Genomic DNA, 15,296 nt, shown 5'->3' with positions numbered 1-15,296 from the left:
AAAACGGCTGAGATCAGTGATCATGAGGACAGGAAGCCAGCCATCATCCTGGACTACAACCTCAAAGGAGATGTGAACAACCTGGACAAGGTGATTGGAACTTACAGCTGCAGAAGGATGACCCCTGACCCCTGGTCATTTTCCATAACATAATTGATGTGTCCTCATACAATGCCTTCGTGATATGGAACAAGATCAACCCTACAGTTGAAGTTGGAAGTTTACATACACCTTAGCCAAATACATTTAAACTCAGTTTTTCACAATTCCTGACATTTAATCCGACTAACAATTCCCTGATTTAGGTCAGTTAGGATCACCACTTTATTTTAAGAATGTGAAATGTCAGAATAATAGTAGAGGGAATTATTTATTTCAGCTTTTCTTTTTCATCACATTCACAGTGGGTCAGACGTTTACATATACTCAATTAATATTCTGTAGCATTACCTTTAAATTGTTTAACTTGGGTCAAACGTTTCAGGTAGCCTTCCACAAGCTTCCCACAATAAGTTGGGTGAATGTTGGCCCATTCCTCCTGACAGAGCCGAGTCAGGTTTGTAGACCTCTTTGCTCGTACACGCTTTTTTAGTTCTGCCCACAAATATTCTATAGGATTGAGGTCAGGGCTTTGTGATGGCCACTCCAATACCTTGGCTTTTTATGTCCTTCAGCCATTTTGCCACAACTTTGGAAGTATGCTTGGGGTCATTGTCCATTTGGAAGACCCGTTTGCGACCAAGCTTTAACTTCCTGACTGATGTCTTGAGATGTTGCTTCAATATATCCATGATGATATATTGAAGCAATGAGTTGTAAGGGTACCAACAAATTTGAGCAAGTCTGTAATTACATTACCGGACCACCCCCAGTAAAACTAATCCCATTTGAAGAGGGCTTAAGGCAAGGGCTGTTTCCTTGTCTCTGCTGCCTCTGCTGCATTGTTCTCACTCTCAATATGCTGGTTAATTTTGCTATTATGCACATAGTAACACAGGGAAAGGCGCCAATCCTACAGTGAAATTCTTATTTTTACATAATATAACCATATAGAATATCAGTATCACATGTCTTACAGCACCAGTCCCTCCTGCAGCAAACCACCCCCAAAACATGATGCTGCCACCCCCGTGCTTCACAGTTGGGATGGTGTTCTTCGGCTTGCAAGCCTCCCCCTTTTTCCTCCAATCATAACGATGGTCAGTATGGCCAACAGTTCTATTTTTGTTTCATCAGACCAGAGAACATTTCTACAAAAAGTATGATCTTTGTCCCCATGTGCAGTTGCAAACCATAGTCTATCTTTTTTTATGGTGGTTTTGGAGCAGTGGCTTCTTCCTTGCTGAGTGGCCTTTCAGGTTATGTCGATATAGGACTTGTTTTACTGTGGATATAGATACTATTCGCACCAAGGTACGTTCATCTCTCGGAGACAGAATGCATCTCCATCCTCAGCGGTATGATGGCTGCGTGGTCCCATGGTGTTTATACTTACATATTGTTGTTTGTACAAATGAACGTGATACCTTCAGGCGTTTGGGAATTGCTTCCAAGGATGAACCAGACTTGGAGGTCTATATTTTTTTATGAGGTCTTGGCTGATTTATTTAGATTTTCCCATGATATCAAGCACAGAGACACTGGGTTTGAAGGTAAGCCTTGAAATACATCCACAGGTACTCCTCCAATTGACTCAAATTATCTAACTTAGCCTATCAGAAGCTTCTAAAGCCATAACATAATTTTCTGGAATTTACCAAGCTATTTAAAGGCACAGTCAACTTAGTGTATGTAAACTTCTGACCCACTGGAATTGTGATACAGTGAATGATAAGTGAAATAATCTGTCTGTAAACAATTGTTGTAAAAATTACTTGTGTCATGCACAAAGTAGATGTCCTAACCGTCTTGCCAAAACTAGAGTTTGTTAACACAAATTTTGTGGAGTGGTTGAAAAATTAGTTTTAATGACTCCTAAGTGTATGTAAACTTCCAACTTCAACTGTACCTTGATGCCTGATAAGCGGAACAAGAGGAGGGTGTTCCTGGAGCAGATGGGAAAGGCACTTGTAACCCCACACATTCAAAGGGAGCACCTCCCCTGCACAGCAGCCTCTAGCACTTGAGAAAGCTATTCAGGGGGCTGAATCTTGTCCTGATCCACTTGAGGCTGCATCTGGAGCAGGCAAGTGGAGGAGTGCCAATTCTGCCCCCCAAAGAAGGACTGTAAATCAAATACTATGTGCTGCACATGTGAGAAATACATCTGCAAGTCCATGCACACACACTTGCATACTGTCCTACATGTGCTAATTAGAGTTGGTTGATTTATGTTCTTCACATTTTTGTTTTGTATCTATTATATAATTGTATTATTTCTTACTGTTGATATTTATACACCTTATGGGTGGAGGCAATGGTTAAAAAAAATAGAAGACTAGTATTTTGTAGTTGAATTCCTCATTGTACAGTGTATAAGAATATATCACTATGTTGCCAAAAAAGTTCAAGACCTAAATGCATTCACAACTATTTTCTGCACATTTCTGCTACTTTCTTAGGCTATACAAGTGCTATTTCTTGCTAATAAAAATGTACATTTGAACCTATGTAGTACCTTCAGCAATAATAATAATAAACCTCTACTTTAGTAAAGAAAACAATTATGAAAGGTGTGTTGTAACTCAAATGAGTGGCGTCCACTGATTAAATGCAGTCTTTCTGCATTGTGAAGAGGGAAAACCCAGATATTCACAAAGTTTGTGATGAATGACAGGTTGTTTCTTCATGGAAACTAGATTTGGCTTTTAAAATTCAATTAAGCTGCTTTATTTGAGGTGTTTAGTGAAGGCATGTCATTTTTTACCCTTCAGACAAGGGGAGTATATAGAATGCCAAGACTACACAAGGGTTAAAGCATCAGACATGCTCAGTGCATATGTAGTTGTTGTGTCTGCTTAGGGTTGTGTGTGTCTATATATGGAACAATAAGTTTAAACATATTCGAAAGAACAGGATGACTCTCGGTCGATCAAGATTTTAGTCGGGGACAGCCCTAATACAAAAGAATACAACAACAAAATGTGTGTTTCTGTGTGTGCGTGTGTTTCTGCGTCCCCTCACAGTCCCTGACTTTCTATGAGATGTTGTTTAATCAGTTTTTAAAAGGTAATTAAGCGGATGCTGGAGTAATTGGAGATGGAAGGAGTTCCATGCGATCATGGCTCTGTATAATACTGAGCATTGCCTTGAATTTGTTTTGGACTTTGGGACTGTGAAGAGACCCCTGGTGGCATGTCTTGTGGGGTATGTATGGGTGTCTGAAGAGACCCCTGGTGGCATGTCTTGTGGGGTATGTATGGATGTCTGAGCTGAATGTTATTTGATTATGCAGACAATCTGGAATTTTCGTCACAGCATTATTTCTCGTAAAAACTAGAAGAGAAGCAGTTAATCTCTTCAGATGAATTAGTCAATTTAAATTAATTAATTATGGCCCTAATCTATGGATTTCACATGACTGGGAATACAGATATGCATCGGTTGGTCACAAATACCTTAAAAATCATGGTCCCACTCCTCTTCAATGGCTGAGCGAAGTTGCTGGAACTGGAACACGCTGTCATACACGTTGATCCAGAAAATCCCAGACATGCTCAATGGGTGACATGTCTGGTGAGTATGCAGGCCATGGAAGAACTGTGACATTTTCAGCTTCCTGGAATTGTGTACAGATCCTTGCGACTTGGGGCTGTGTATGAATGGCATGACAATGGGCCTCAGGATCTCATCATGGTATCTCTGTGCATTTAAATTGCCATCGATAAAATGCAATTATGTTCGTTGTCCATAGCTTATGCCTGCCCATACCATAACCCCACCGCCACTGCGGGGCACTCTGTTCAAAACAATGACGTTAGCAAACCGCTCGCCCACACAAGTCCATACACATGGTCCGCGGTTGGACGTACTGACAAATTCTCTAAAACGATGTTGGAGGCAGCTTATGGTACAGAAATAACCATTAAATTATCTTGCAAAAGCTCTGGTGGACATTCCTGCAGTCAGCATGCCAATTGCACTCTCCCTCAAAACTTGAGACATCGTGTTGTGTTGTGTGACAAAAGTGCACATTTTAGAGTGGCCCTTTATTGTTCCCAGAACAAGGTGCACCTGTGTAATGATCGTGCTTTTTAATTAGCTAATTGATATACCACACCTGTCAGGTGGATGGATTATCTTGACAATGGAGAAATGCTCACTAACAGGGATATAAACACATTTCTGCACAACATTTTAGAGAAATAAGCTTTTTGTGCATATGGAACATTTCTGGGATCTTTTATTTCAGCTCATGAAACATGGGACCAACACTTTACATGTTGCATTTATATTTTTGTTCAGTGTACATACCTTTTATTCTCCCTCCCTTCGAGCTCGAACCTTTCATATTTTCACATTCTGAACATCGGGTTTGTTTTGTCTCTCCAGAATAAAAATATATAATTTGGCTGAAGATATATGACGCTATACTCTGCATAAAGTGGATCTCAGAGCCAGACAGGTTGCCATGCAGATCTAACTACAACATTTACATGCAGTTTTACTCATTTCAATTTCTATAGTTTCCTGTCATGGCGCCCTCGTCATGTTGTTTTCTTTAGGATTGTATTGAGCAGCGATATTTAGGTATGCTGCATTATCCTTGCAACTGGTTATGGAGACTTGTATTCTTGACATTATGCAGCCATGAAATTCTGCATGTACTGTGCATCCAGAGAGAAGTGAAAGATTGTAGTGAAAGATTTCTAAGCCTTGAATAACAATGGAAGTGTTTGACATAGTTGACCTTCTCTGCTGAGCGAAGCTAGGAGTCTCACCACACCGAGTAGCTCCTTTACAAACAGACAGAGCCATAGAGGACACACCCGATGACAGAATAATACCTTTCATTACCAATTACAATTGTAATAGATGAAGACACATACAAGTAGATTAATTATTATAATTAATAGTCTCCCATGAGAATAAAACTATAACTTCTCTGTGGCTATCAAAATGTAATTAGCAAACCTCAGGCTGATGTATGAATTACGTTATTGGGCTCAGCTGGGGGTCTCTTCTACTGTAATGTGTGTGTGTGTGTGTGTGTTTCTTTAATGCTTTTTAACCTCCTTTCCCTAAATTTGACCTTGTGGATTTCAAAGCCTATTTATGACATTATTCCTCATGCTGATGTACCTTGAGTTCAAGGTGCCAAATTTATAAACTAATGAAAACACTGCCTGCTTTTATTAAACTCTCATTGACATGCATTTATTCAGATCAATGCCCCCCCCCCTTCTTATAATCTTTGTTTGATGCCACCATCAGAACCAGCCAATGGTAGCACTGCTGAATTATGGAAAAGAGTGTTGTTCACTCATTGGAAACTGCCATTTAGTACTGTCATTCTTTGTCTCTGCCTCTACCCGTGTGTGTGTATATCTGTCCATCTGCACCCCCTTCACCTCCCCTCCCTACCCTTGCTCTTTCCCTCTCGCTCCCTCGCTCTCTCTCTCTCTTTCTCTCTCAGATGCATATACCAACAACGAAGTTGTCTATATCTGGACCAAAGGAGATGAAGATTCTGTAGTCGTAGCGAAGGATGGTTCAAGGCTAAACCAGTATGATCTACTAGGCCACGATATTGGGAAAGAATCTATGAGTTCCAGCACAGGTACACTTACAACCTATCTGCCACTTTTCAAAGTAACATGCAGTTCCAGCACAGGTTCTATTAGGCCATATGATCAAGGCATTGACACTGAGACAACATCAGAACAAAGGTTATAACTAATGGAACATCTGCTTTGAATTTCTCAAGAAAGTCTCTCTTTTCAGCTGCTGGCGTGCATGACAATTTGGATGAATTAATTTCTCTCCCTTTTCCATTTTCCTTTGTACACCGTTGGCATATACTTACAGATTCCATTTGTGTCTTTTTGTTAAGTCATTTATCTGAGTTGCTGTGCAAGTGGCTGCCTCATCGATTGGTCTCTGCTAGTGTTATTGGGATCAGTGAGGTCTCACCACTGAAAGGAAGACTTGCTGAGTTTGGGGGAAGGAGGGGCCCGCTGATCACTGAATGCAGTGGCTTTCTTATAGGCTGGTGGAGAGAGACTGACAAACTGTCCTGTTATCCAACACTTCGTCTGTGAACAAAATTTGAAAATTCAGGGTAGATGAAGGGAACCGATCTTTGTGGCGCCTCCAATTTACATGGTATTTAATCTAAGAAGACACAGGCACCCTGATTTCAGATTGAACACACATTTGATCTGCACAGTTTTAGCAAGTATTTTAAATGGTAGCCAAGAGCAAAAATGTTCAACTTGTTCAGCGGTAAGATAACAATTCCGCAGAAGTAGAAAGATAAGGAGCCTTGGAGCAGGAGGGAGAACTCCACTTTTCCTCTGAGCTCTGGTCTGGAGTCCATTTGAATTGGCACTAAATTATAGGAAATTCTGTCAGCCAGCACAGTTGATCAGCCATTCATTTGATCTTATTCTGATTTCCATAGCAGCTGTGAAATCCCTTTATTTACAACACCCACAATTTTTACAGTTTTGTCTCTCTCCTCTTAGAGAAGTGTCAACCTGTTTTTACCAGGCACAGACTGCTATTCAAATCAGAGAAGTCATTTAAGTGGCCTGCTCTCTAAAAGGTCCCTGTGAGAGACAGATAATGATAACCTCTACTTAGTCACTGTGATGCATTAGGTCCCTTTGTTTTACTACTGTCACTGTCTCAGTCTGGTTTCATGGTTGCAGTGATAGAGGCAGGCAGGGTGAGGCCGATAGGGACTGAGGAGGGTTGTACCCTGTACATAGCCCCAATAGAGTAGGTTGTGTTGGAACAGTCCTTTGTGTACGTTCCCTGTGACACCACAGAGACGCCTCATACTGACTCACATTAGTGACACATCACTGACTCACATTACTGCCTTCAACCACTGATTGTGAGATCAATCTGAGATACCACAATGAATCTTGTACCACAGGGTTTTCTCAGTATTTGTGGTACATACTGGACATACAGGCTTCAGGATAGGGAATATTGGTTATTTTAGCGCTATTTAATGTTCCTGTCTTACCATGTCAATAAGCATAGTGTCCATGTGTCACCTCATCTCAGCATGTACTGTAGGAGTGTATCTGTCATCCAGGAAAGGTTCTCAGCACATTGGTGGCTGTGGATCAAGGCAATGTTTTTAAAACACAGTAGTCGTGAGATGACATATTTAATAGCCTGTCATACTGTATCACATATTTCTCTTCCTAAGGAGCTAAAGCCACACAGGTACAGTAGGTGTGCTACTCTCAGCCCTATCACACACACACTAGCTCTTTTTGTCAGCGTAAGACTGCTGCCAAGGGCAACAGATCTAATACGGACCAACAGCGTTGGGAAAACCAATCTTTGCCTTTAACAACCTAGTCTCGCATGGCCATACGTCGTTCAGTTGGGGGTCTGGACAATCTTCCAAGATTTTGATTGGATGTTGCATTTTAAGAACGCTCCCCCACATGGCCGTTGGTGCTGCGTGTAATGTTCGTTAGGAGACATTTTGCAGAGATTTGTTACCTATGATAGTTCCTACCCCTATTTAGCAATTTTTCTACCATGGACTTCCCCGGGAAGCCTGGTTTTTTGTGAGGCCGTTAACAACTAGACACTGTGGTACACAAGCGATCAGTTAACATCCACTCACAAACAGCCACTGGGCTTCCCACACTCGGCTTCCCTTTGCTAGCATGCATGCCACTGTATTAAAAGGTTCCCAGTGCTGTGCTAGCATGTATTCAACTGTATTTACTTTCATAAATATGGTTCTGAATATTTCAGCAGGGTGCTTGTGTTTATCTGGACTGAACATGAGCTGTATTAATAATTCATGTCCTCTGCATCTCTCTCTCTCCCCCTCTCTCTCTCTGTCTCTACCTCTCTCTCAGGAGAATATGTAGTGATGACAACGTATTTCCATTTGAAAAGGAAAATTGGCTATTTTGTGATTCAAACCTACCTCCCGTGCATCATGACTGTCATCCTGTCTCAGGTCTCCTTCTGGCTAAACAGAGAGTCGGTTCCCGCCCGCACTGTATTCGGTGAGTGTCTTCCACTATCCCCTTAACCGTATTCGTTGAGTGACTTCCCCTTAACCGTATTCGCTGAGTGACTTCCCCTTAACTGTATTCGCTGAGTGACTTCCCCTATCTTCTTATCCGTATTCGTTGAGTGACTTCCCCTTAACTGTATTCACTGAGTGACTTCCCCTATCTTCTTAACTGTATTCGTTGAGTGACTTCCCCTATCTTCTTATCCGTATTCGTTGAGTGACTTCCCCTATCTTCTTATCCGTATTCGTTGAGTGACTTCCCCTTAACTGTATTCGCTGAGTGACTTCCCCTATTTTCTTATCCGCATTCATTGAGTGACTTCCCCTTAACTCTATTCGCTGTGTGACTTCCCCTATCTTCTTATCTGTATTCGTTGAGTGACTTCCCCTTAACCGTATTCGCTGTGTGACTTCCCCTATCTCCTTAACCGTATTCGTTGAGTGACTTCCCCTATCTTCTTATCCGTATTAGTTGAGTGACTTCCCCTATCTTCTTAACTGTATTCGCTGAGTGACTTCCCCTATCTTCTTAACTGTATTCGTTGAGTGACTTCCCCTATCTTCTTATCCGTATTCGTTGAGTGACTTCCCCTATCTCCTTAACCGTATTCGCTGAGTGACTTCCCCTATCCCCTTAACTGTATTCGCTGAGTGACTTCCCCTATCTTCTTAACTCTATTCGCTGAGTGACTTCCCCTATCTTCTTATCCGTATTCGTTGAGTGACTTCCCCTTAACCGTATTCGCTGAGTGACTTCCCCTATCTTCTTATCCGTATTCGTTGAGTGACTTCCCCTTAACCGTATTCGCTGAGTGACTTCCCCTATCTTCTTATCCGTATTCGTTGAGTGACTTCCCCTTAACTGTATTCGCTGAGTGACTTCCCCTATCTTCTTAACTGTATTCGTTGAGTGACTTCCCCTATCTTCTTATCCGTATTCGTTGAGTGACTTCCCCTATCTTCTTAACTGTATTCGTTGAGTGACTTCCCCTATCTTCTTATCCGTATTCGTTGAGTGACTTCCCCTATCCCCTTAACCGTATTCGCTGAGTGACTTCCCCTATCCCCTTAACCGTATTCGTTGAGTGACTTCCCCTATCCCCTTAACTGTATTCGCTGAGTGACTTCCCCTATCTTCTTAACTCTATTCGCTGAGTGACTTCCCCTATCTTCTTATCCGTATTCGTTGAGTGACTTCCCCTTAACCGTATTCGCTGAGTGACTTCCCCTATCTTCTTATCTGCATTCGTTGAGTGACTTCCCCTTAACTCTATTCGCTGAGTGACTTCCCCTATCTTCTTATCCGTATTCGTTGAGTGACTTCCCCTTAACCGTATTTGCTGAGTGACTTCCCCTATCTTCTTATCCGTATTCGTTGAGTGACTTCCCATTAACTGTATTCACTGAATGACTTCCACCATCTTCTTAATTGTATTCGTTGAGTGACTTCCCCTATCTTCTTATCCGTATTCGTTGAGTGACTTCCCCTATCTTCTTCGTTGAGTGACTTCCCCTTAACCATATTCGCTGAGTGACCTATCTTCTTATCCGTATTCGTTGAGTGATTTCCCCTTAACTGTATTCGCTGAGTGATTTCCCCTATCTTCTTATCCGTATTCGTTGAGTGACTTCCCCTTAACTGTATTCGCTGAGTGACTTCCCCTATCTTCTTAACTGTATTCGTTGAGTGACTTCCCCTTAACCGTATTCGCTGAGTGACTTCCCCTATCTTCTTAACTGTATTCGTTGAGTGATATCCCCTTAACCGTATTCGCTGAGTGACTTCCCCTATCTCCTTAACCGTATTCGTTGATTGACTTCCCCTTAACCGTATTCGTTGAGTGACTTCCCCTTAACCGTATTCGTTGAATGACTTCCCCTATCTCCTTAACCGTATTCGTTGCATGACTTCCCCTATCTCCTTAACCGTATTCGTTGAATGACTTCCCCTATCTCCTTAACCGTATTCGCTGAGTGACTTCCCCTATCTCCTTAACCGTACTCGTTGAGTGACTTCCCCTATCTCCTTAACCGTATTCGTTGAGTGACTTCCCCTATCTCCTTAACCGTATTCGTTGAGTGACTTCCCCTATCTCCTTAACCGTATTCGCTGAGTTACTTCCCCTATCTCCTTAACCGTATTCGCTGAGTTACTTCCCCTATCTCTTTAACCCCGAAATGCACTTAACAAGTAACTGAACCATTCCGACAGTTTGGAGTGCTGTTGTTTAAATTATGAAGCTTCATCAAAACAAGTGTTCAGCAGCGGCAGCTTACGCATTTGTGGAGCTGCTTTTGTTCACATCATCAGATGCATTCAGTAAATTGGCGTGCCAGGGGAGGGTAGAAAAAGTTCATCTTTGAGAAGTTGTGGTTCACACAGCGAAGTGTAAAAAACAGCTTGGTGCCCATGTTGGCTCTGTTGAGTCTTGGACAGTGATTCAGTTGGGTTTAAAACTGTTCTTGGATCACAGGATTGACCTGTAATTAACTTGGCCACCGCAAAACCACCTAATTAATTACAGATTAGCGCCAGCAAACTTGGAAAGGAATTAACTTGGAGAAAGTGAGGCTGTTCACCTCCAGGGACGGAGTGATACAAAGAAATGTTGCAGTTGCATCTCTCGCGTCGGAATATTGAACGTACCTTGCAGAAAATTTAAGCCAGCCAAGTTTTAAGACATTATTGCTTATTGAGCTCTTGCTAACTTTGGCAAGGTGTCTGGCTTTGTCAACACTTTTTGTGGGGCAGACGTATCAGGTGCAAAGCACAGCTGATCCTGCCAACATCGCTATGGAGACTTAGGAAGGGTGAGATCCTGCTTCCTCTCTGATGGAGCAGAATGAAACATGAGCTCTGACAAATTGAGTTGGTAGACTAGAAAGAAATGGCAGCCTATTCACGCTTCGGGGAAATGATAGTAACAGAAAAGTTGTGCTCAGCCCTCCAAAGCAATGTCGAGGTAAATAATGAAAACAGTCAAACCTCCAGTTGGAGAAAAAATTTCCCAATCTAGGCCTAAAACTTTCAAACGGTAACTGAAGCTCAAGAAACACCAAGAAAATGAAGTATATTATGGTCTGCTGACACATACTGTATTATTGTAGGCTAGTAGTATAACAGTTTGACTTCAAATTATGCAGAAGAATTGGCAAAGACATTTTGTTGTTGTTACAGCTAGCATATGCAACTTTAATGCACAGACCCACACAAACATGAGTCACTAACACACCTACAAATGTATCTGTGTCAATCATACAGCTTTGATATTTTACAGGTTTCACCACAGCTGATCTTGTGGATGACACCCGACCACTAGCTCTTTAAACTGTGACTAACCGTTCTGGAAACATGACTAATTGGACAAATGGAGTCATTGAAAAACATGAATCTCACTACCTAGTGCCTTTCATGTAAAGAGGTCAGCCAGCATATGTTTCTTCTAATCAGTTTAATCCGCACTCCAAAATAAGAGCGTGCGGCACATTGTTCCCCCTCCTCTCTCTCCTCGTTTATGGAGACCCGCGGCTTCACCTCTCAGCCTGCCATGAGGACTGTGTCATGGCAACCCCTGCAGTAAGAGCAGGCCTCCGTTTGGCAGCTAATTAGTGTTTGAGATCAGAGCAGGGCAGGGCATGCAGTGACACACAGTGGAAAAATACACTGGCTAGCCACTATGATTTGGTTTGATTTGCTCTGCATGTAAGGTGAAAAAAGAGGAGTTCACATACTTACAGCCATGTGAAAATGATCTGGTAAATTTCTCTGTCACAGTCCCCTCGCCTCGGGATTCTCCATTCTCACAGTCCCATATTCCTCTCATGAAGGAGGGGCCTTCACCTCAGCTCTATGACTGACTTCCTTGTAAAACAAAGGCCTTTCATTGCCAAGAAAAGGCACAGTAAGAAGCTGTTTGTCTGTCAACCCTTTTAAGAACAACATCTCATGTGTTTTCTAATGGAGGTTCAGCTGAAACAAGGGCCAAGGTCATTGGGAATCATTCCCCAAACACAGCAGTATGTGTGTTCGTTGTCTATTCAATATGAGCAAACTCTCACTTGTAATGGAAGTGCACAGAGGCACAACATTGTTTAAAGGACAGGTGTGGAGTTAATGAAAGTGAGAATGGCCTCAGGGCACAGGACTGGTCCAGGTAAACAGGGGTCCTGCTGTTAGCTGGGAGGAGGTTTCAGATTGAGACTATCCTCCCTGACTGGACAGTCACTTTGACTGCTTTTCACAAGCAGCCTCTGATAACCTCCTGCTCTCTGAGCCATCCACAGGGCTTTAAAACTGTCTAAATGTTTTAGGAAAAACTGGTGACTTGTCTCGTATGAAGAGCAGCCAATTCTCCAACCTACATTTATGAGTATGAGCGGCTCCCGGGCACTGTTCGAAAGATGATATTTAATCAATAATTTGTTCCCTAGCGGGTGGCCTGGTTGGAGGATCTGGCTGAAATGACCTGATATTTTTTTGTGGAAAATCCTGTTTGTAATTTTCTCCTTCACCCAAGTGTAATGTATGATTTATGGTGTGAGCGGACGTATTACACAGTGGACACAATACAATCACCAGTGACGATGGACATTCGTCCATTGATATTTTTTAATTGCCTGATCTTTTTTTAATATGGGGAGATTGGATTTGCCAATTGTCTTCAATTTTCTTCAACTTTAGCACGGACTAATATTAAATGATGCCATATTTTACTCATTGACGATGCACATTAAGTATAAGCAATTCAGGGCAGTCTCAATCCTACCGATTTATAACAGTTTTTAAATGTAGTCACCTAACAAACATAGTAATGGGGCTAGTTATATCTTCTGCATAAATCAACAGTAAGACCGTCATTTCACGTTTCTTATTTAGGAGGTGGGGAAATGAGTTGACCTCTTCAACTGCGCAATGTCCATTTTCTGAGCCTATATTTTCTTCTAACAAATGTGGCAAGTGGGAACAGCTGAAGTGGAATGATTGCTTCTATCGGCTTTGATGGACACCCATTCTCTGCTCTCCTCTCATTTCGTTCTTTAAATTCCCGGAGACGTAGAATACAAAGGCCAGTGGGCACAATGACCTATAAAAGATTCACATTTCACACAGCAATTGATTTATCCTCTAAAATCTTTTCTTGTATTGTAATTCAAATCTACATTGGGCCTGACAAACAGTAAGAGTATTGCACAGCCACATGTGGAATGTTTCTGTGCTATGTCTTCTAGCTGCTGGTCTAGATGGACAAATCTAATCAGTGTCTTGGTCTCAGTGTTTCTGTTACAAGACTTTGATTGCCTGTGTAATGACATCCGTGGTGGCAGGGGATTTTTCCTCAAAGCTTTTAAGTGTCAAACAATGCCAGGAAAGTTCAATTAAATCTCATTGTGAATATGATGGCTGTGTCACACTGTCAGACATGATGGAGGTGGTCAATACAGCCTCCAACACAATGGATGTGGTCAATGGAGGAGGTCTGTCCAATTACTTAACGCCTACAGCCTCCGGTAGGCTTCTCCCCTACCCACCATCATGGACATAGTGGTAGTTGGCATCCCTTTCCAGCTGCAGGTCACAGTGTGCTCCTCACATTTCCATGAGGTGATCAGCCAGCAGGGTTTCCATATCAAGTGCAGCACCACTCTGCCAGGCTGCTGCATCTGTTCCAGAGCAGTCCCTTCTCTCTCCCATCCACCCATGGCTCCTCTTCCCCCTATGAAGTGGCTGTTCCATGTTTCTGCAGACAGATGGCAGGGGACTGCCTAGCCGCCTGCGCTGTATCAATACAGGGATTACAGTGTATCGTCAGACAAGCTCAGCGGAGCTCTCCTGTGGGGCGACTCCAATCCGCGGCTCTGTGAGACTTAGGGAGGCGGTGTAGTAGAGGGCATGGACAGATGTCAGACAGCTCTGGAGCCAGGGATGGAGAGGTTAGATTGTAGCTGCATCTGAAACACTAACTCTGCTATCTGAATTGGTGAAAAAAAAACATTTTTACAATCAGGTTTTTATTGTTTTTTTAAGGATATACCTATGGAGAACTGTAAAAATGTTGCTACAGCCCTGAATTTAGCTGGTGTTATCGACAAAGCTCAGTGGGAGAAAGTTCAAGACTACTTTCTGGAGGACAATCCTACTTGTCTCCTAAGTGGGAAAACACGTTCATCAACTTTGAAAGCATCATAGCTTCCCCCAAAACTGCAGTGGATGATATAGCAGTTTGAAACTCTGTGTCTGTACTTTTATAAAAATGTCAAAATACATATATACAGCTCTGGAGAAAAATGCAAAATAATTAGTTTCTCTGGTTTTACTACTTATAGGTATGTGTTCGGGTCAAATTAACATTTTTGTTTTATTCTATAAACTACTGACAACATTTCTCCCACATTCCAAATCAAAATATTGTCATTTAGAGCATTTATTTGCAGAAAATGACCACTGGTCAAAATAACCTAAAAGATGCAGTGTTGTCAGACCTCGAATGATGCAAAGATAATAATACAAAAGTTCATAAAAATAAAAAATAAAAAACAATACTCATGTTTTAACTTAGGAAGAGTTCAGAAATCAATATTTGGTGGAATAACCCTGATTTTCAATCACAGCTTTCATGCGTCTTAGCATGCTATCCTCCAGTCTTTCACATTGATGTTGGGGGACTTTATGCCACTCCTGAGCAAAATGTCAAGCAGCTCTGCTTTGTTTGATGGCTTGTGACCATCAATCTTCCTCTTGATCACATTCCAGAGGTTTTCAATGGGGTTCAGGTCTGGAGTTGGGCTGGCCATGACAGAGTCTTGATCTAGTGGTCCTCCATCCACACCTTGATTGACCTGGCTGTGTGTGTGGTATGGAGCATTGTCCTGCTGGGAAAAACTATCCTCAGAGTTGGGGAACATTGTCAGATCAGAAGGAAGCAAGTTTTCTTCCAGGACAACCTTGTACGTGGCCTGATTCATGCGTCCTTCACAAAGACAAATCTGCCGGATTCCAGCCTCGCTGAAGCACCGTGGGGGGTGTCATCACAGATCCTCCACCAAATAAATGCCCTTGCTTTTAAATATACACTATATATTCAAAAGTATGTGGACACTCCTTCAAATTAGTGGATTCAGCTATTACAACAAAAATGTG

The 15,296-nt window shown here is 42.1% G+C and overlaps 1 protein-coding gene across 1 annotated transcript in view; it reads left to right on the top strand.

Annotated features, from left to right (window-relative positions):
• The window catches only part of LOC124007881 (gamma-aminobutyric acid receptor subunit alpha-3-like), a 165,436-nt gene that overhangs the window by 139,989 nt on the left and 10,151 nt on the right, over positions 1–15,296 (top strand). The window contains exons 7-8 of the mRNA XM_046318700.1: positions 5,576–5,719; positions 7,995–8,147. Of these exons, the coding sequence (XP_046174656.1) occupies positions 5,576–5,719; positions 7,995–8,147 (297 nt within the window). The remainder of the gene's footprint in view (positions 1–5,575; positions 5,720–7,994; positions 8,148–15,296) is intronic.

Source organism: Oncorhynchus gorbuscha, linkage group LG02 (genome assembly GCF_021184085.1).
Source record: "Oncorhynchus gorbuscha isolate QuinsamMale2020 ecotype Even-year linkage group LG02, OgorEven_v1.0, whole genome shotgun sequence".
In the NCBI taxonomy this organism is placed as follows: Eukaryota; Metazoa; Chordata; class Actinopteri; order Salmoniformes; family Salmonidae; genus Oncorhynchus; species Oncorhynchus gorbuscha.
The sequence above is the reverse complement of the archived record's forward strand: the minus strand, read 5'-3'. Positions and strand labels throughout refer to the sequence as shown.